Source organism: Octopus bimaculoides, chromosome 23, assembly GCF_046866305.1.
Source record: "Octopus bimaculoides isolate indiv1 chromosome 23, ASM4686630v1, whole genome shotgun sequence".
In the NCBI taxonomy this organism is placed as follows: domain Eukaryota; kingdom Metazoa; phylum Mollusca; class Cephalopoda; order Octopoda; family Octopodidae; genus Octopus; species Octopus bimaculoides.
In genome coordinates, this window is record NC_142950.1 from 195,001 (window position 1) to 217,879 (window position 22,879).

Below are 22,879 nucleotides of genomic sequence, written 5' to 3' on the forward strand. Positions count from 1 at the left end.
TTCTACGGCCGAGCGGAACAAAATCCTGTGTACCGTGATCTGTCGGCCAACTACATTTTCCATCCTGTGGCGTTCGGGATGTTTGGTGAGGTCGGACCTCTGACTGCGAGATTCCTGTCTTCACTGGCAGCTCGCCTAGCAGAGGTAACCTGTGAAGCTCGTGAGGGTACTTGGTTGTTCCAGCGCATCAACCTCGCCATCACCCGTGCTGCCCTGCATCAATATTCATTCAACTTAAGGCGGTGAATTGTTTTTCTTTTCTGTTTTTTTTTTTGTGTTTATTGTTTTGTAATTTTTTCACTCGTGTTCTCTGTAGCGCCGATTTTGCCAAATTAATTTTTCTCTCTAATTTATGTCATATTCTTTTATTTTTTTTATTTGTTTGTCATTTGATTGCGACCATGTTGGAGCACAGCCTTTAGTACTTATTCTATCGGTGCCTTTTGCCGAACTGCTGTCATGGAGACGTAAACACACCAACATCGGTTGTCAAGCGATGGTGGGGACACACACACATATATATATATATATACGTATATATATATATATATATATATATATATATATATATATATATATAATATAAATAATATATAAATATATGCATATATTCATATATATATATCTACATACCTACATATATATGTATATATACATGCATATATGGGCACATGACATAAAAAACGTGAGCAAAATGGGAAACGAAAACATAGAAAACGAACTTTTTTCCGAACAACGAAAGAAACAAATAGAGAAACGAGACAGGCAACATAAAGAACAATCCCTTCATCAGTTGTCCCCTGTTTTATCTACTCCACGTTTCGAAGGTAGAGACATATTTATATATACGACGGGCTTCTTTCAGTTTCCGTCTATCAAATCCACTCACAAGGCATTGGTCGGCCTAAGGCTATAGTAGAAGACACTTGCCCAAGGTGCCACACAGTGGGACTGAACCTGGAACCATGTGGTTGGTAATCAAGCTACTTACTACACAGCTACTCCTGCGCCTATAAAAATGTAAACAATTTGTAGCAGAGCGTAGTTTCGATCTACGGACCTCTGGGCCCAGCACGCTTCCACTGCGCCACTCTGCTCGACGTATATAGTGTGTTTTATTCATATGTTTATGAATAAAATATACTGTCAGTACACACACACACACATATGCGTATGTTTATTTGCAGTTGTTAATTCGATGAAATCATTTTATTGAAAGTAAGTAACATCGGTATCTCTATTTGTGAAATTGATAGATATAATTTGCGCTAAAAATTTGATTTTTCTTTTCCATTCTGGTGAATTCGGATTTCACCCCTGATTGTCACTCCATTCTTCCGCTCGTGTCTTCGGAGAAGAGCCTTGAAATGTTGTCTGCCTGTTTTAGCACCTGTTATTGCCATTTCGTCTGTTACTTCATTATTTGCCTACAGCCTGGCCGACAGCTACACACAAAGCATTTTATTATATAAGATCATATACACATATGTGTGGCTTATATTCCAGTAAAAGAATAATATGAGGGAGACGGGAAATAACTCTATATGTATGAGAATTATCTCTCTTAAGAAAATTACGAAACTACTTTTAAGTAGCTTTACATGATAGAGAAGGCGGGGCAAAGGTCACAAGAGAGAAACCGAGTGAATTCGATCCGGCAACCTTTTGAGTCTCCAGCTTACGATAACCATGGCTGCCAATACAGGGTAACGTTTGTTCTGCTTTTTACCATTAATATTATTATTATTGCTAACGTTATCATAAGGAGGAAAAAATCTGCTTCTTTACTTTTTCTTGAAAAGAAAAAAAAAACAAGTTTGAGAATTTAACGAAAGGTCGTTGCTCCCAAAACTTATGTCCCACTTAATTAATGACATTTTATGTCACACTTTAATTAATGACTTCTTATGTCACACTTGTTTAATTAATGTTTCACGTTTAATTTTCATTCTACAATTCATTATATTCAAATAACCATAAAAACGATATGGGTGTAAAAAGTTTAAAAAGAATATTTGCACAATAATTTTAATTAATGAAAAGTTAATTTGTGAACAATATTTAAAACTGAAATAGTTTATGTCGTATAATACAGGGTGTCCACAAAGTCTGGGTACATGGGGATTAACACATACTTTAAGAAATTATTATTTCTTATATTTAATTGTTTATGTCATTTTATTTACTCCACGTAGCCAGACTTTGTGCAAACCCTGAAGCATCCTAATGATTTTTTTCTTTATGGGAAAAATGTGTCTGCTTTTCTGTGTAAGCAACTCACATAAATATGATGTTTGTGTATCTGTGTCTTCGAATGTTATTCACTTCACATCTATGTATTATAAGGATATAAAGTAATATCTGTACTTGAGTGGTACTTTATGTTACTGGACGATAGAAGGGTTGACAGGTGGTGTCCTCGGCGAAGATTTGAACACAGTACGTCATGAGACACAGCTATTCATTTTGTTCGAAGCTCTACCGATTCTGTCATGTCTTACACCACACCCTACAAATGATTCAAGACATTGGATTATGTAGACTTCGATGTCTGTCCACTGAATCCGCGCTGATTTCGCATCGAAACAACAAACATTTGTCAAGAACTGAGCACCATTTAAGCAATCACACCCTCCTGCAGGATCTATTTTTCGTTTTTATTATTTTTTTTACTTGTTTCCGTCAATGGACTGCGGCCACGCAGGAGCACCACCGTGAAGGGTTTCGGTTGAATGAGTCGACTTAAGTACTTATTTTTTTTTTAAGCCTGGTACTTACTCTATTCGTCTCTTTTTCCAAACTGTTAAGTTATTGTAAGCAGATCAACACCAGTTGTCAAGTGGCGGTAGTGGACAAACACACACACCCCCTCTCTCTCTTTCTCTGTGTGTGTGTGTATATATATATATATATATATATATATATATACACACATACATACACACGCGCGCGCGCGATGAGCTTCTTTCAGTTTCTGTCCACCAAATCCATTCATAAAACTTTAGTTGGCCCAGGACAATAGTAGAAGATACTTGCCAAAGGTGCCATACCGTGGGACTGAACCCAGAGACATAGTTGAGAAACAAACTTCTTACTACACTGCCCCCTCCCCCAAATATGTGTGCGCACGTTTTTTTTTTTTTGCTTGTACTGTCTGTGTATATTTTACCTTTTACTACAAAAATATTGACAGTGACTTTGAAGTCTTGGCTTGCCTACCTTTATCTAACTTTATCTGGGTCCTTGTAGGCTTTACATAATCTTTGGTAAGTTGTTTTTATTTTTTTTTGCAGGGGCAGTTAAATGGTTCTCTAAATTCCCCCACCAAAAGAAATAAACCAAAATCTGTATAAAACAAAAAATTAGAAAATATTTCATTTAATATTTTTTTTACTAAAATTGGTTTTTTTAACTTCATATTTTTGTTTTTTCCATGACTACATTGTCTAATATGTCCTTCATTTTTTTAAGACAATATGGTGGGGGTTCGGTTACTATTTCTAGCAGGTCTAGTAACCATGTGGAGAATCAATTGTTGGCTTTACTTCTTCCTTGCCAAGTTGTAGCCTTTGAGCAAAATTTGTTTCATAAGAAATACGTATTGTCAGAGATGAGTTAATAAGATTATAATTTGTCTGGGCAATTAAGAGGGTGTGTGTGTCAGTAGCTTAATGAATAACATTACTATCCTTGGTGTAAAGGATTCTGAGATCAAATCTAGCCTGGAATACAACGACAGAACTGGTCATGAAGTTGGGGGGATATAAACGCTGCAAATACTATTCTAAAGCAGGGTCTGTTAACCTTTACACACACACACACTCACTCACTCACACACACACACACACACACACACACACACACACACACACTCACACACACACACTCACACTCATGTTTTTCCTCTTTATAAATTCATCTTTTTGTCCGCCTCCTCCAACTACATATGATAAGAAAAAAAAAGTTATTTTGAAGGCGATATATTTGATACTTTCTAAAGAATTATCAAACACATTTAGCAAACATTAAAGGAACTAAATTTCCTAAGAAGAATGAATATTCTTTCTAATTTTTGTCACAGTCAGCAATTTTGAGAAGAGTGATCAATTTTGATTTCATAAACCCCCAGTAGTTGACTGGTATTTATTTTATTGAAAGGCAAAGTTGATCTTGGTAGTATTTGAACTCAGAAAGTAAAGAACTGGAGAAAATGCAGCATGCTAATGGTTCTGTCAGCTCCCTGCCTTTAAGAAGTGTGAATAATGACAAAATATTTCACAATCTGAAAACTGTTTCCCCATTGCTTGCTTCATGTTCTTGCTTGATGGGGATCGGATCATCCCAGGTTAGTGGTCCCAGAAAAGTTGTGTAGAGCCAACCAGGTCCACCTGCGCTCTCCATTGCTGGGGGTTCTGTACCAACCCATCTGCATGCATCCTTCATTGGAATCTTCAAAATTTTCTCTGGAATTCTGAAATTTCACCGAGGTTAAGAATTGTGACTCTAAAGTTATTAAATGAATGAATTTAAATTTATTTACTGAAGGTTTTATGATTGCCAAAGGCAGTGTGGGTGTCAGTGGAGCTATGTAAATACAAATATTGTAATTATTCATGTAAGGGATGACACTTCTATGGCAGTTGTAGATTTGCTTTGATTTAATTGACATGAAGTGAAGGAAACGTTTAATTTTTCACTGAATAATTATTTATTGTTGATCATAACTTCATTTTAGTTGTTTTAATTGCACTGGAGTAACTAGGACTATATTATTTAATGTTTTCTTTTCTCCATTTAAGATGGTAGGATGTGTGATTTGAAAGAGAATTGGCTGCTATTTTTGCTGTCATGTCTACCAGCCATATAGAAGCCTTCTCAGTGATTCAGTTGTTTGTATAATTTGTCATTGAATGCTTCAGGAATGTCTTGGAAAATTTCAACAGGGAAATATCAATCAGAAAGTTAGGTTTTTAAAACTTTTTAGAGCAAATACACAGTAATCAATAGCAACATAAAAATTGGTATTTCATAGTGTGTGTGTGTGTGGGTGGGGGTGGGGGGTAGCTCGTGATCTCTTTAAGCTTGCTAGAAGTTGGTTCATGAAGTCACTTCTTATCATTACTCTTGTTATTTATTACACATTTTCTTTTTATTTTTATGTCAAAAACTGGGACTGTTTTTCTCTATCTACAATGATAAGTATGTCTACTACTACTCCTATTACTGCTACTACTACCACCTCCACCACCACCACCACTAGACTGCTACTACTTATAATAATGGTTTCAAATTTTGGCACAAGGCCAGCAATTTGAGGGGAGGGGTTAAGTCAATTGCATCAATCCCATTGCCCAACTGGTACTTAAGGATGAAAGGCAAAGTCAAAGGTCTGAAATTAGCCTGTACTTGATTCGTACTCTATTTTATTGCCATTTTCAAGGATGAAAGGCAAAGTCAAAGGTCTGAAATTAGCCTGTACTTGATTCGTGCTCTATTTTATTGCCATTTTCAAGGATGAAAGGCAAAGTCAAAGGTCTGAAATTAGCCTGTACTTGATTCGTACTCTATTTTATTGCCATTTTCAAGGATGAAAGGCAAAGTTGATTTCTGTAGGATTTCAACTCAGAATGTAAAGAACCACAAGAACTCTCTCCCTCAACGCATTTCTTCTGAGACTTACTACCCTCTAATAATAATAATGATAATGATAATGATAATGATAATAATAACAGTTACTCGTTGACTTGAAGGACCCATGAATGCTGTTGGTTCAACTACTTTCTCTTCACCAAATAAATAAAATAAATTTAAAAGAGGTTATAGGTTCATTTCCACCTCCTGGACATTGATTTTTATCAATGTTGGTCTCAAGGCTGGCACAACTGTCTGCACCTCAGGCAAAATGCTTTTTTATGCCAGTCTGTCTTTACATTTTGAGTTCAAATTCCACCGAGGTCAACCTTGCCTTTCATCTTTCCAGGGGTTGATAAAATAAGTACCAGTTACATACTGAGGTTGATGGGATTGTCTAATCCCCTCTCCTCAAAATTGCTGGCCTTGTGCCAAAATTTGAAACCAATATTCATCTTGTTCTTTCTCTCTCTTCTTCTTTCTCTCTCTTCTTCTTTCTCTCTCTTCTTCTTTCTCTCTCTTCTTCTTTCTCTCTCTTCTTCTTTCTCTTTCTCTTTCTCTCTCTCTTCTTCTTTCTCTTTCTCTCTCTCTTCTTCCCTCTCTCTCTTTCTCTCTCTCTCTCTCTCTTCTTCTTTCTCTTTCTCTTTTAGTGCTGCTGTTATTGTTCTCTCTCTCTTTCTCTGTTGAAATCCAGGAAACTTGCCGGAAAGACACTGTTTATAACTGGTGCAAGTCGAGGAATTGGCAAATACATTGCTGTGAAAGCTGCTCGTGATGGTGCCAATGTGGTTATTGCTGCCAAAACTGCTGATCCACATCCAAAACTTCCAGGAACAATCTATACTGCAGCAAAAGAAGGTAACACCTATCCTCTGTCTCTTCGTTAAACTGTGTGTGTATGTATATATACATGCTTATATATATATATATATATATATACACACACATGAAAATATAAATGAACATATATATATATATATATATATATATATATATATATATATAACAAACATAAAAATATAAACAAACATATATATATATATAACACACACATATAAAATTATATACGAACATATATATAAACACATACATACCATGAGTATTGAAAAAGTAGGTACAACTTTTTTTATTTGCTAGCACAAGATGTTCAAATTGCCCGTTCTCCTCTCTACAAAGCTACAACCATTTCTATCACAAGCAATGCTGTTGTCCCATCATTTTTTAAAATCCTTTTTGGAAATTTCAGGTCTGCCCCCTATTCTACCCGCTTCTTCACAATCTCTCTCACCTGATTTGTGTCATCAAGTTATTGTCCCTGAATCATACAGGTGAAAATCAGAGAGATGCTAGATCCATGCTTTTTGGTGCAGGGGTGGATCGGGGGAGAGGCACTGAGCAGCCCCAATTTGCTGATTGCTTGATTTGTTGTCAAGCATACGTGTGGCCAAGCATTCTCATGGTGAATATGAGATATTTTCAGATTCTTCTTCCAAATGGCTTCTCTAAGCTTTTTAAGTGTCTCAATGTACCTTTCAATGTCCACAATACAACCATATTCCAGAAAATTAAGGAGAATGTTCTTGTAATCCTCCAAAACAGTCACCATGACTTTCCATTTCAATCCCTGATCTCCTTTTTAAGGTCTGGAGACAAACTGTGGCACCATTCCAACATTTGTTTTGCTATCATAAAGATAGACCCTCATTTCATTCCCTACCACCAAGTCAGAAAAAAACTTGTCTTCCTTAGCTTCAAATACTTCTAGTTGATAAGAGCAGACTATCGTCCTTGAGATATTTTATCTAATGATTGAATATCAAGCATTCTGTAGTGTATTTGGTAAAATTTGGTAACATGGTTCCTTAGTAACTCATAAATATTTGCTTTGAATCTCAACAATCGGTGTTTCTCTATTCTGCCTTATGTTGGGGATTCTAATGTCTAATATTGTAATATTTAATATTAGTTCTAAATCTGGTTAACCAGCAACAAGGAAACTACCCCGAATCTCTTTCATAATACTTGTTATATTTATCCTGTCTTTGTGAACCATATCATCATTGATTATAGATTTCCAATGAGTCAGTCATTGCTTCATTGCAGTTTTGGTTGGAAGAATGACAAGGGAGTGTCTGTGTAACTCTGCAATAATACCACAAGATATTTTTGTTTAATGTACAAAATTAGCAGCTGTTTCTTGTTGATGGATGTATTTTTTTAACTACTGCATTCTCTTTCTCTCTCTCTCTCTCTCTTTCTCTCCCTCTCGTGTGTATCATAGGCAACAGCTTTTCTTTCAATCATGTTATATTGAAGACAATCTCATGTTCAAATTCCATCTTTTCGAGGAAAGAGAGTTTCCATATTTTCTTTTAAGTTATTTATGTTTAATGTGAAACACTAATGTCCGCATATTTACCAATCTTTCATGATTTTCCTGATTTTATTTCTTCAATGAAATGTTAAGAACCTTAGGAATAAAATTGGTCCAAATTAAACATAAAAGACTTAAAAGGAAATGTTTTTGTATACCTTCCATTTATTAAATTTCCCCAAACATCAATCAAATCAATCAATCAATCAGTCAATCTGAGTTTATAATAGAATACACTACTTGCTTCCCCCTGCCCCCCGACCATGGTACCAAGGTGTATGATTGATCCCAAGACCACTTGTTGCTAAAGAAGCTTCTTAATCATGGATCCATGCCTGTTTGTGTAAAATGTGTGTAAAGGATCTCAGGAATGTCCCAGAGTCTTCGATCCATGGATTTAGGGTTAACAACAAACTTCTAAAGTCTGGTTTCTTTTTTGTTCGTCCAGTTGAGGAAGCTGGAGGGAAAAGCCTGCCGTGTATTGTTGATATCCGTTATGAAGACCAAGTGCAGAAAGCTGTGGATGAAACGGTGAAGACATTTGGAGGCATTGATATCCTTGTCAACAATGCCAGTGCCATTAGCCTTACTGGAACTCAGCAAACACCAATGAAGAAATACGACCTCATGATGGGCGTCAATGCCAGAGGGACTTACCTTTGGTTTGTATTCCCTCTCCATCTCTATCTCTGTCAACCTTGCTCTGTGTGTGTGTGTGTGTGTGTGTGTGTGTGTGTATATATATCATCATCATCATCATCGTTTAGGCCGTAAAATCCATTGTTGATCGGGTAATTACTTTTACTGTTTCTTGGGCCGAGAAGCTAGAAAAATGGGTTTATCATATTGTAGAGGGATAGTTTTACGGAATCCAGTTGACTGCGACGGCACTGAAAAGGCAGCAGATCAAGTGGATCATCACTGTTCATATAGAAAAAGCATTGCACGTTGTCGTGTGTTGGTTTGGTGGTCGTTTTTTTATTGATTAGGATTATCAGTAACTAATAGTGAAATGAAATGACAAATGCTGTGTCCTGTCAGTGAGATTTAGGTTTACTTGTCCTGTCTGTGTGTATAAAAGAAAAACATGTCATAACCGGAGTAGAAAAAAAAGATGGCTTTGTGTACAAACTTCTGTTTGTTCTTCAAGTTGCAATGCAGCAACGTTTAATGTTTGGCCTTGATTTTTATCAATGCTCATGGCAAAAGAAAGAAAGTGGGATAGGAACCTGTAAGGGCTTAAATTTGAATGGGACATTAGATGGTACAACTACTTGTATGTGAGGAATGAAGATGGTGTCACGTTTACCACAACCAGTGAGAATTTTTGCTTCAATGCAGTTCGTCATCAGTTTTGTGTTCGATTAGTGTTGCCTCCCTTGAACCATTTACTTTCACTTTATGGGACAAACAAACACACAAATGGACAATTTCTCTCTCTTATATATATATATATATATATATATATATATAGACTAGCACTATAGCCTGGCTTTGCACGGGATGAAGTTAAGATTACCTGAGTAATACCATCAATTGAGGCAAATTTGGTACCTGGACGTAAGTTTTGTAAGAGGAATAGAGAGGGCTACCTCCTCCTGCAGAGATGTGAGGGTCAGATCTATCCTTTCGAAAACATGAACAGTTTTGTAACATTGTTTACAAAATAATAGCTGATTGTTTGCGAAGGTGTGTGTCTACTCGCTCTGAGTAGAGCAACGGATTCAGCAAATTTGAAAATTAGTTGTGTAGAAACGGAGAATTTCGTTTATATTGTGTGTCACTCACTAAAAAGAGGAAATTTTAAAAATCTGTTGTCTTTCTCTCTCTCTTTCTCTCTCTCTCTCTCTCTCTCTCTCCCCCCCCTCTCTCTCTCTCTCTCCCTCTCTCTCTTTACACCGTCGCTAGAAGGGAACTTAACTCAAGCTCCGACTGTTAGGAAGGAAGAAAAAAAAAATAAATGGTTGATTCCGGGCATTTTCGACCATGCAGAATCCATTGGTTGTAGTGAAACTGAAAGTGTTTTGCTACAGAACAGTTGTTTTTTTTAATAAACTTTAGAATGAATTATTGCAATGTAACCATCTTTGTGGTATCATAGCTAAAGGCAGTTATCTAAGATGTAACTTCCTCTGTAACACCATAACTAATGTGTTGTCTGACATATACTGTCATATATCTGTGTAGATGTAAATATGGGAAAATCTTTCATCTCTAAGGACAATATTAATTACTTCCAAAAATTATTCTAAAATTCTTGTTTTCTAAATTTTTCTTTATATGATTCTACCTTGTTTCCAGCTCCAAGGTCTGTATCCCTTACTTGATGAAGTCGGAAAACCCTCACATCTTGAATCTTAGCCCTCCTCTAAACATGAACCCGAGATGGTTTACCAATCATGTGGGTACGTATCCCTACTTTGTTGTGGCTGTAATACCCTTGGTCCACTCTCATTTCAGCCATCTTTTTTACACATAAAGCATTATCCAGTATTTATCCTCTCCTTATAAGTTAGTAAGATGGGATTGAAGGAGGAGGATAATTATTTCAGGGACATTTCTTTCTAATATCCATCCAATAGGATATCATAGCTATTGCCTATAGATTCTTTACTTATTCTCTTCATGACCTCTGACCAAACTCATCAATAATTGTATCAGTCATAGGTATTTTCTCTCCTATGAACCTGCTGTATGCCTGCATGTCTATATTTGACTTTCTTTTCTATTTGTTATAAGATTAAAATACTTATCCTTGTACATGCGATTCAGCCATTTGAAGATTCTTATTTTCTGGATTTCTAGTTGAACAGTTTTATATTTACTGTTATCAGTTTCCCTAATTCCCTTGTCATCATCTCCTAATAGCAGCATCTGCACATTTACTGGTGGCTTTTACATGTATCTGGTCTCTTTTGTTAGCTATGAACTTGTAATTTGTTATGTTCAATAAATAAGGTAACCAGACAACTGTGAAACAATGTAACAAACTGACAAACCTCTTTATGAACCAGCAATCAATATTCCTTGTGAACTAACGGACACATCCCGACTTCACTGTAAACTAAACATGAATTTCACTCACCTCTGACCTCACTTGGATCATTACTGTTTATACTTTACTTGGACCAGTCTATCTCTTGCAAGGGTGTGTTGTCACTCTCATCACAACAGAACTTATCTCAGTTTACCACATGTAAATGCTAATGTGCCTGCATAGAGAAGCGACTGTTTAGTTAAAAGTATGTGGTGTGTATAGTTTGGTGTGAAGATATTGACATGTGTATGCTGATGTATATATATTTCTATATGCCAGGAACAATTGAAATATTTGTATATATATGGCTGTGCAAGAGTGGTACATATGTGTGTAGACTTGTATATGTGTCTGTGTACAAGTATTTATATTAGAATAGAAATTATGTAGTGTATATATGTGTTTGCTTTTCTATAAATGTATGTATACAGAGGCAAAGTGGCTGAGTTCCTTTCAAGCGTTGGGCCTCACGGAGGCAATGACCAAGACCTTTGGCATTATGCCATGCTTGAGAAGAAGACCCATCAAGCCGAGCAAAATCACAGCCATGGCAGATGCCAGTGTTATGCAAATGGAACCGGTGCTGGTGGGACATAAAAGCACCCATTACACTCTGAGTGGTTGGCATTAGGAAGGGCATTCAACCGTAGAAACCATGCCAAATCAAACTGGAATCTGGTGCAGCCTTTCCAGCTTATCAGCCCTGGTCAAACCGTCCAACCCATGCCAGCATGGACAACAGACTTTAAATGATGATGTTGACATATGTATGTGTGAGCGTAAATATGATGGATGACCGGTGAGGGTCCAGCAATTTGTTGCCAAACAACCTCCTCCTGCACAGAGAATTTCTTTTCAGTGAGACCAAATGTTCGTCTTGCCACGCATTGGCTCCTTTTCGCTCCATCAAATCAATTTAGTTAAGATGTTTAATTGATATTATGAGCAGCTTCCACTGCTTTGAACTTCTACAATAAAACAGCATGGATTTACGTTTTTGTCAGCTTTAATTATGCAAACAAAACCATTAATTAGTGCAATTATCCTTACACTAACTTTATATGAGTGTGGTTGTGAAGTGAGAACGAGTGCATTCAAACTGAAATACTCAAAGTTTTCCTTCTTCTTGTTAAAAACAACACAAAACACCTTTCAACGATGAACTTCGTTGAGTTTTATTGTTTTCTTTTTGTTCATTTTGAAATTGTGTTTCTTTTGTAAACCTCTTTACACTTTTTGTGCACCAAATATTCTCTGTTCTTTCACAGCATACACCATGGCCAAATATGGTATGTCTATGTGTGTTCTGGGAATGTCTGGTGAACTCCAGTCTCATGGAATTGCTGTGAATGCCTTATGGCCCAGAACCGGTAAGATTATCTTCTCTCACACCTTCATTTTCTACCTCATTCGCTTTCTCTCTGCCCGTCTCTCTTATTCTTTCTCTCTCTCTCTGCCCGTCTCTCTCTCTCTGCCTGTCTCTCTCTCTCTGCCTGTCTCTCTCTCTCTGCTTCACTTTCTCTCTCAAAGTGTCTACTTCTCTTCTCTCTTGTAGCATGTGTCTACACACACACCAGTGAAATTCTATAATAATCCTTTCTACTAGAGATGCAATGCCTGAAATTTGTGAGGAGGGGTTAAGTTGATTACATTGATCCCACTGCATAACTGGTACTTATTTAATTAACCCCAAGTAAATTGTGATTGTGTTGATAATATCTATAAAAATCATAAGATTTATTGTGAATATTCAAATGAGGAATTTGCTTCGTTTAATTTTATTTTAAGAGAATAAATATTTTTCTTTTGAAAGTTTGCATTTCATCATTTTGTAAAAGCACCGAGAAAATTGGTAGAAGTTAAACTAAAATTATCTTATGCCATATTTCCATATATTACCCCATGGTGGCAAAAGTACCAAAGTTACCTATCATATGATAGGCAACACACTAGCATGTGTCTGTGTATATATATGTCTATTAAACAAAATGAGATAACAAAGCCAAGGATGTGAGGAGTTTTCAGGACATTTATAAGGAAAAAGATATCTAGTTTTACAGCTGTTTCTGGGATACTATGGATATCCCTTATAACTATATATATATATATGGTGGTGATCTGGCAGAATTGTTAGCACACTGGGTGAAATGCTTGGTAGTATTTTGTCTGTCTTTAAGTTCTGAGTTCAATTTTGTCTTTCATCCTTTCAGGGCTGATAGAATAAGTACCAGTCATGCACTGGGACTAATGTAATTGACTTAAATTCTCTTGGGTATGAGTATATAACCCCCCCCCCCCCCCCACTGCATCCATCTGCCAAGACATGTTGAACTGGTGTGGCAGAGTTGGCTCATCCAATCAGCGTGATCGTGAGCTCAAATTCATGGCCTCCAACATCAGACCATCGATGGTGGACAGAACATTCTGAGGCCTTCATCCTGCAGCTGACTGAACATGGACAATCCAATCAAAAATTCATATATGTATGTGCATTTGTGTGTGTGTATATATATAACGAAGTGTCAGCACAAAGCAGTGTATAAGTACAAGCAGAATTATATATATATATATGCATTTTTTTTTCCTTAAGGTTTTCAGGTTCTGGGTATATATAAATAAGAAATCCATTCTAAATTATCTCAATCTCTTCTCCGCTGACATACTACGACAAAGTCTCCAAGATGCAGATAAGATAGAGATTTTTATTTATTTACGGCCTCAACATCTCATACCTTCTGCGCTTTAGTCTGCTCGCTATTATTTATCTTGTTTCTCTCCATGAAATTCAATTGAATTCAGTTTTTGTCTTAAATTCATACTTATTCATTTTCTAAGCTTCCTAAATTCATGCTACTTATATATTCTATTCACCTAGGTTTCATTGCTGTTTTAAAAATTACGATTTATGCATTGTTGTCTCTCAAATATTTAAAATCTACGATTAAGAGGCCTATCTCCTGGCTGATGGTACACCCGCCCTCCCACCCTCTCCACCGGAAGTTCATTCCTCTGTCATCCTCGGCTGTCTCCCGGAACCCATCTAGTGGCCTTGGCCATCCTCTCCCCTACCTTTGGGTAGCGCATTAAGTTTGAGTAATGTTTGCAGGTTGTAGGTACTGTTTTGCTTATGTATTCTTCCAATTGCAAGTTTTCTTTTCAGGTACACGACACTGCTTTTTCCCTTCCCTGGCTACAGGCCCACACCCCCAACACCCATACTGTTAGGATTGGCACTCTCAACGTCGGCACGCTGAAAGGTAGATCTGGTGAAATTGTTGAGATGCTTGAACGGAGACGCGTAGATATGTGCTGCATCCAGGAAGAAAGATGGAGAGGAGGTTCTGCGAGGTTCCTCACAGGCAAAGAACACAGGTATAAGATTTTCTGGGCAGGGAACACTGACGGGGTCGGGGGCGTAGGAATACTTCTAGCGGAGAAATGGGTGGATAAGGTAATCGAGGTCGTTAGAGTAAGTGACAGAGTACTTAAGATTAGACTAGTGCTTCATCATAGATTAGCTACTGTCATCTCAGCCTATGCACCTCAACCGGGGCTACCAGATGGTCTGAAAGACCAATTCTATGACACCCTCTTGCAAACTACCTCGTCGACGAGTGACAGGGACCTTCTCTTTGTGGCTGGAGACTTCAATGGTTATGTCGGACGTCGTGCTGGAGGCTTCCATGGCATACATGGAGGCTATGGCTTCGGTTCCCGCAACGAGGAGGGAACCAGACTGCTGGAGTTCTGTGATGCAACCGATCTTATGGTCTGCAATACCAACTTCAGGAAACCTGCCAGTCACCTAGTCACCTACCGCTCCGGCAGACACTCTAGCCAAATCGACTACATCCTCGCCAGAAATAGGGAAAGAGGGCGGCTTATAAATGCCAAGACCTACCCTGGCGAAGAATGTACCCCACAACATAGATTAGTAGTTAGCAACTTTGGGATCAAGGCAAAATGGGTGCCCAGAATTAGACAGGCTTGGAAGAGAAGGGTGTGGAAGCTTAAAGACCCTGCAAATGGACAGAGACTTAGAGACAAGTTACTTGAAGCATCTAACGAAATAGAAGGGGATATAGCATCATACAACGTGGAAGACAATTGGAGATTTCTGCGGGACAACCTGTTGAAAGCCACCGACCAGATTTGTGGGTGGTGTAAGGTCCCCTCCCAACCCAGAGTAACGTGGTGGTGGAACAAGGAGGTAGACAGGGCTATTAGACAAAAGAAACAAGCTTGGAAGGACTGGAAGAACGGTGGTAGCAGGGAATTGTACCAATGTGCCAGAAGGGAGGCTAGGCGACAGGTTTATTTAGCCAGAGGGGAAGCAGATAAGAAAAGATTTGCCAATGTTCTGCGCCGTGAGGACCAAAGACTCGAGGTTTTTCGTGTTGCAAGACAGTGTAGGAGAGAGAATAGTGATGTCGTAGGAGAGAAATGTGTTCGCATGGATGATGGTACGCTTGCACTAAATGAGGATGCAAAGAAAGAGGTCTGGAGATGCCACTATGATAGATTGCTTAATAAAGAGAATGAATGGGAGGAAGAGAGCCTGCCATATGTCGACCCAATAGAGGGACCAGCTATCCGAGTTGATAGTACCAGGGTAGATAAAGCAATTAAGAATATGAAGACCGGGAAAGCCCCCAGCCCATCAGGAATCACTGCAGAGATGCTCAAAATATCTGGCAGTGTTGGCTATAGCCTAGTCACCCGTATTACGAACCAGGTGATACACGAAGGAGTCATACCCAATGACTGGTGTAGCAGCATCATAGTCAACTGCTACAAAGGTAAAGGTGACGCTTTAGATACAAATAATTACAGAGGCATCAAGCTGTTAGATCAGGTTATGAAAGTTACAGAGAGGGTTATAGCCCAACTAATTAGGGAGCAAATCAATTTAAATGAGATGCAGTTTGGGTTCGTGCCAGGTAAAAGCACTACTGATGCCTTATTTCTAGTAAGACAGCTGCAGGAGAAATACCTAGCCAAGGATAAACCTCTGTACCTGGCTTTTGTTGACATGGAGAAAGCCTTTGACAGGGTCCCCCGATCCCTTATCTGGTGGTCAATGAGGAAACTTGGGATAGAAGAATGGTTAGTGAGAGCTGTGCGAGCCATGTACAGAGATGCTGTCAGTAAGGTGAGGGTTGGAAATGAGTACAGCAATGAATTCCGGGTAGAGGTAGGGGTCCACCAAGGTTCCGTCCTCAGCCACCTCTTATTTATCATAGTCCTCCAGGCAATCACAGAGGAGTTCAAGACAAGTTGCCCCTGGGAGCTCCTCTATGCTGATGACCTTGCCCTAATTGCGGAGTCACTATCAGAACTAGAGAAGTTTCAGGTGTGGAAGCAAGGTCTAGAATTGAAGGGCCTTAGAGTCAACCTAGCTAAAACCAAAATCCTAATAAGTAGGAAGGTAGATAAAACACAAACCCCTTCAGGTAGATGGCCCTGCTCAGTATGTAGAAAAGGAGTAGGTAGTAACTCTATAAGATGTACCCGGTGCAAGCTATGGACACATAAGAAGTGCAGCAACATCAAAGGCAGGTTAACTAGGAAGTTAGTTTTTGTTTGTGGCAGATGTTCAGGTGCAATAAAGACTGTAAACAAACAGGAAACAACTTCTATCTCATTCCAGGGTGAAAAACTAGAGGTAGTCGATAGCTTCCGCTATCTGGACGACCAAGTTAGTAGTGGGGGTGGGTGTGCTGAAAGTGTAGCTGCTAGAATAAGAATAGCCTGGGCAAAATTTAGAGAGCTCTTACCCCTGCTGGCGACAAAGGGACTCTCACTCAGAGTAAAAGGCAGACTGTATGACGCATGCGTTCGAACAGCCATGCTGAGGACATGCGTAAGCTCGCAAGGAATGAAGCCAGTATGCTCCGTTGGATGAGTAATGTCAATACCCGTCAGAGTGTAAGTATCTTGAGAGAAAAGCTGAACATTAGAAGCATCAGTTGTGGTGTGCAAGAGAGACAATTGCGCTGGTATGGACATGTGGTGAGAATGGATGAGGATAGCTGCGTGAAAAAGTGCCACACCCTAACAGTTGAGGGAACCCGTGGAAGAGGTAGGCCCAGGAAGACCTGGGCTGAGGTGGTGAGGCAAGACCTTCGTACATTGGGCCTCACCGAGGCGATGACTACTGACCGAGACCTTTGGAAATGTGCTGTGCGTGAGAAGACCCGGCAAGCCAAGTAAGATCGTTGCCAGTGCCCCTGGACTGGCTCTTGTACGGGTGGCACATAAGATGCACCATTTTGAGCGTGGCCGTTGCCAGTACCGCCTGACTGGCTTCCGTAGGATTTTCGAGCGAGATCGTTGCCAGTGTCCCTGGACTGGCTTGTGCGGGTGGCACATAAAAGACACCATTTCGAGCGTGGCCGTTGCCAGTATCACCTGACTGGCCTTCATGCAGGTGACACGTAAAAGCACCTACTACACTCTCTGAGTGGTTGGCGTTAGGAAGGGCATCCAGCTGTAGAAACTCTGCCAAATTTAGATTGGAGCCTGGTGTTGCCATCCGGTTTCACCAGTCCTCAGTCAAGTCGTCCAACCCATGCTAGCATGGAAAGCAGACGTTAAACGATGATGATGATGCATGTGTATGTGTGTCTTCTGTCTGTTTGTCTCCCACCATTGTTTGACGACTGGTGTTGGTGTGTTTATGTCCCCATGACTTAGCAGTTTGGCTAAAGGGATTGATAGAATAAGTTACAGACTTAAAAAAAAAGATATGTACTGGGCTCACTTTGCTAAAATTCTTCAAGGTGATGCCCCAGTGGAAGCACTTTGGATATCCTGGGATTGAACCCTCAAAGCAAATTCTGTTCTCGCACTTACGATGTAACTGGTGATCTGCATTATTTACATTAATCTATGAATACATGCTTGTATTGTATAATGCTGAACAATTGCATGATGCAAACACATCCATATATTTTTGCATATTGAAATTAATAATACATGAGGAAGGTTATGAAACAGCTGTCATCATGTAGAAAACGAAATCTATCTTCATTTCTCAGGCCTCCTAACTTGATGCATTATTTACTCTTCATGGAAAAATTTGTTGTTTTTATGTTCAGGAATATTAATTTCCTTACACTATATTGTTATTAGGTTGATGACGTGTAGACTGATAGCCGATTCTGAACAGGGAGCAGATTGTGATAGCCAGTCGATTCTTTGAATCTGTATTTTATACTACTCTTCTATATATGTATATTTGTGTATATATATATATTTTCTTCAGCAATCTACACAGCTGCTATGAAGATGTTGGGAGGTGGAGATGAGATTGCCACAAACTGCAGGAAACCAGAGATTATGGCTGATGCTGCGTATGTTATATTGAACAAAGACAGTAAAACTTTCACTGGACACTTCTGCATTGATGACACAATCTTAAAAGAAGCAGGAATAAAAGACTTTGAACAATACTCTTGTGTTCCAGGTGAGTTTGTCGACCACACTTATTCACCTTTGTCATTATTATTCAAATCCAGCCAAAGTCATTTTTACCTTTCTCCCTTCTGGCTTAAGTGTTGCCAGTTAAGTTCTAAGGTCAACTTTTGAAGTCTTATGCTGCAAATATCGCCAGCTGTCTCCAAATCCTGAACCTTTTGAAACTGTAATTGAAAACCTCCTTGTTTTTGGGTTGAAAACTGGAACTAAGCATTCTTCTGTGCCAAAAACAAAGTTCAGCCACATTTTAGAGAGAACTCCCTGTCAAACAACTCTGCTTTGCACCTTAGAGGCATGATTATTTCTGTTGTGTTTTGGTGTGAGTTTGCTGTATTTTTCTTCTTTCAGTGCTTAATTCCTCAAGAATAAGTTAGAATTTAATATTATTTATCAATGATTTACTAATTATTATTTATTTATCAATGATTTTAATGAGGGAAAAAGAATTTGAATTTGAATAAAATAACTAGAGTTGTTATACATGACAGTGTCATGTATAAACCAGCAGCTGTCTAAGAGATTTTGAGATTTATCACTTCTGAACTGAGCTGCAGTGATGCATTCATTAAAGAATAGTAAGGATTAAAAAGAAGCATTACGTTGCTGATGTATTTTAAATGTAGTGTCTCTTGTGGGTTGATGAGGAGAATAGAATTATTGTAATAAGAATGGCTAAAGCTAATATGTTTTTTTCAAAACCTTTGAGAGTTGAGCAGCTCCCAAGTTAGAGAGACTAGCTGAAACACAAATTTAGCTCTGCAACAATAAATCAATGCTGAAGAATCAAATTGATATCATTTGTCTGTAATTAATTATATTCAGCCAAGCTTGGCAAGTGAAAGTAACAAGTAATTGTTAGCACTCTGGGTAAAGTGCTTAGCAGTGTTTCATCCGTCTGCACGTTCTGAGTTTAAATTCGGCTGAGGTCATCTTTGCCTTTCATCCTTTCGAAGTTTATAAGATAAGCACCAGTTGAGCTCTGGGGTCGATGTAAGTGGTTTATCGCTCTCCCTTGAAATTACTGCCTAAATTTGAAACCATTATTATTATTATTATTATTATGATGATGAGCTGGCAGAATCGTTAGAGCAGCAGGTAGAATCCCTAGTGGTATTTTTTTCTGACTCATCACATTCTGAATTTAAATTCTTTCAAGTTCAACTATTCTGGGCCTTGTTCACTATCATTACCCCCCCCCCCCACCCACACACACACACACACACCACCACCATTATTAACTTCATAATTCAACCTTAAAGCCATTCATCTTTTATTGTTTAACAGGTAGTACATTCCTTCCCGATTTCTTCTTGGATGTTGACCCTGAGTCAGAGGAGGCCTCGTCTGGTGATGAAACCCAGCCTTCCAAACCATCAATTGATGGTGATGGTTTAACCATCCGAACTTTTCAGTCAATCGAGAAAATCCTGAGTGAAGATGTTGTGAAATCAGTGGGAGGAGTGTTTGCTTTCCATTTGACAGGTAAGAAGTGGTGTTGTATAATCAAATGTTTTCCATTCATGGCCATCCTGCCTTTTTATTTACAAAGAAATGCGTTATGAAATGTCACTTTTTCTCTAAGATAGTAAACTATGAATTGACAGAAATTTAACTGCTGTTTTGAGTAGATCAAGCTACTACACAGAATTTCTCAATATTCCTCTGTCTGTCTGTCTGTCTGTCAATGTGTTGATAATGCACCTTAATTTGAAAAACTCGTAATTGTTTAAAATACATTTATCTACATATATCCACCAAACTAGTTTCAACAATATTTTTAGTTTATCCATGGTAAAAGTTTAAAATTATGAATTTGAAACTTTTAACGATTTTCTAAGTTGGCAAACTAAAATGTTTCAATGTTGATAAATTAAAATGTTCAAAACAGATAAATTTAGCATTGTGAATTAGGAGGACAGGTGTAAGTTTGAATGTTCGTAGCAGCAGTCAATAATATTAAAACTGTATATCAATTTGTTTTAAATGTACAAAGTTCATTCATTTTAGTGGAGGTAGACAAGTCTTACTGAGTTAAGAGGGAAAAATACAAGGGAGAAATGAAAATAGTAAAATTTTTCCCTCTTAAAAAGCTGCCCAGGTTCCATGTCTGTTTTGGCATCGTTTCTACGGCTGGATGCCTTTCCTAATGCCAACCACTTTACAGAGTGTGGACTGGGTGCTTTTCTCATATGGCACTGGCATGGGTGTGTTTATGTTGCACCAATACAGGTGCCATACTGGAGCACTGCCTTTAGTCAAGCAAAGTGACCCCAGGACTTATTCTTTGTAAGCCTAGTACATATTCTATTGACCTCTTGCTGAACTGCTAAGTTACGGGGATGTAAACACACCAGCATCGGTCGTCAAGCGATGGTGGGGAGTGGGGTACAAACACACACATACACATATACAACAGGCTTCTTTCAGTTTGTCTACCAAATTCACTGAAGGCTTTGGTTGGCCCGAGGCTATAGTAGAAGGTACTTGCCCAAGGTGTCATGCAGTGGGACTGAACCCAGACCCATGTAGTTAGTAAGCAAGCTACTTACCACATAGCCTATATATATGTATGTGTTGCTATTGTAGAGATAGAATAGTTACCTGGTCAGAGAGAGAGAGAGAGAGTGAGGAAGAATAAGGAGGACTGAAAAAGGTGTGTTGCTGTAGAAGAGATACATGGTCACTGCAGTCAGAGGGAGAGAGAGCAGGAAGTGTCAGGGCATAGCCTCATGATGCAGGGGTCAAAATATAAATAAGGTATTGACAAAGGTGCTGTAGGGTGGGGGTGGGGTGGGGTTAATGCAGTGGCTGGCGAAACCTGGGTATATAGAGTGGCTGGTGGGCAAGGGGACAGGAAGTATATTTATATCTGTATCATTAATATTTTCAGGTGATGATGCTGGCGAATGGTTTGTGGACATGTCTTCTGGAAGTGGTTCAGTTGGTAAGGGAGTTCCACCCAGTGGCAAAGCAGATGTCACTATGACCATGAAGGACACAGACTTTGTGAAGATGTTCTCTGGTCAGCTGAAGCCTACCATGGCTCTCATGACAGGAAAGTTAAAAATTAAAGGGGACATGCCTCTAGCCATAAAGTTGGAAAAATTCATGGGTCAAATGACATCCAAGTTATAACATTCCTGAGTCTGTTAAAAGTGCAACATCTGACATGCAACTCGAAAATTCCATTGAGGCCCAGCAACAATCTCTTTGAAGAAGAATAATTACAGAGAAAATATAAATAAAGTTATAACATAAAAATATTAACCCTGATTAATGTGTTACACAAAAATATGTATAAATATATACACACACATGCATACATATATTTGTGTGTGTGTATAAACACAGAAGATTCTGTATCCATAATGGACGTATTGTACACTTATATAATAGACACCCATTTCTTGCTTAATATGAAGGAAAATAGTGTTTCCTATTCCATGTTCGAGACTATAGAGTTAATGCAGAGACAAAGAACTGAGCAGAAAATGAAATAGAAAATATGTGAAGAAAGAGAGTATATGTACACACACACAATACATACAAACACACATATATATGTGTGTATATATATATATATTTAACTTGTTTTCACAATGTTCTTTGAAATCTAGAAATCTTTTCAAAACTTTCCATATAAAGAGAAATTATTTTTTCATTTTGTGATTTGATGTAATATCTTTTTAATAATTATTATTTTTGTTCTCCCATTTAAATGGGGAATATGTGTTTGCGTGTGTCTGTGATTATACACGTGTAAGTAGGTATATATATGTTATTTACTTAAATCTTGCTAATACATATTTCATATATATTATATATATTATATATATATATATATATATATATATATATATATATATATATATATTATATATATGTATATATATATATATATATATTATATATATGTATATATATATATATATATATATATATATATATATATATATATATGTATTATATATATAAATAGGTAAATGATAGGATTGCTTCAATTTTTCAGGGCTATACCTTCGAACATTGGGCCTCACCGAGGCGATGACTACTGACCGAGACCTTTGGAAATGTGCTGTGTGTGAGAAGACCCGGCAAGCCAAGTGAGATCGTTGCCAGTGCCCCTGGACTGGCTCTTGTGCGGGCGGCACATAAAAGACACCATTTCGAGCGTGGCCGTTTTCGTGCGGGTGACACGTAAAAGCACCCACTACACTCTGAGTGGTTGGTGTTAGGAAGGGCATCCAGCTGTAGAAACTCTGCCAAATTAGATTGGATCGTGGTGTTGCCATCCGGTTTCACCAGTCCTCAGTCAAATCGTCCAACTCATGCTAGCATGGAAAGCGGACGTTAAACGA

General features: G+C 38.3%; 1 protein-coding gene across 1 annotated transcript; it reads left to right on the plus strand.

The window, feature by feature from the left end:
• The first annotated feature begins 1,627 nt into the window (after positions 1 to 1,627).
• LOC106879465 (hydroxysteroid dehydrogenase-like protein 2) lies at positions 1,628 to 22,182 on the plus strand. The gene is made up of 8 exons (XM_014929029.3): positions 1,628 to 1,706; positions 6,326 to 6,489; positions 8,454 to 8,667; positions 10,307 to 10,410; positions 12,311 to 12,412; positions 18,310 to 18,510; positions 19,806 to 20,003; positions 21,412 to 22,182. Exons 1-8 carry the CDS (start codon positions 1,690 to 1,692, stop codon positions 21,654 to 21,656), a joined length of 1,245 nt encoding a protein of 414 aa, XP_014784515.1. The 5' UTR covers positions 1,628 to 1,689; the 3' UTR covers positions 21,657 to 22,182.
• The last annotated feature ends 697 nt before the right edge of the window (positions 22,183 to 22,879 follow it).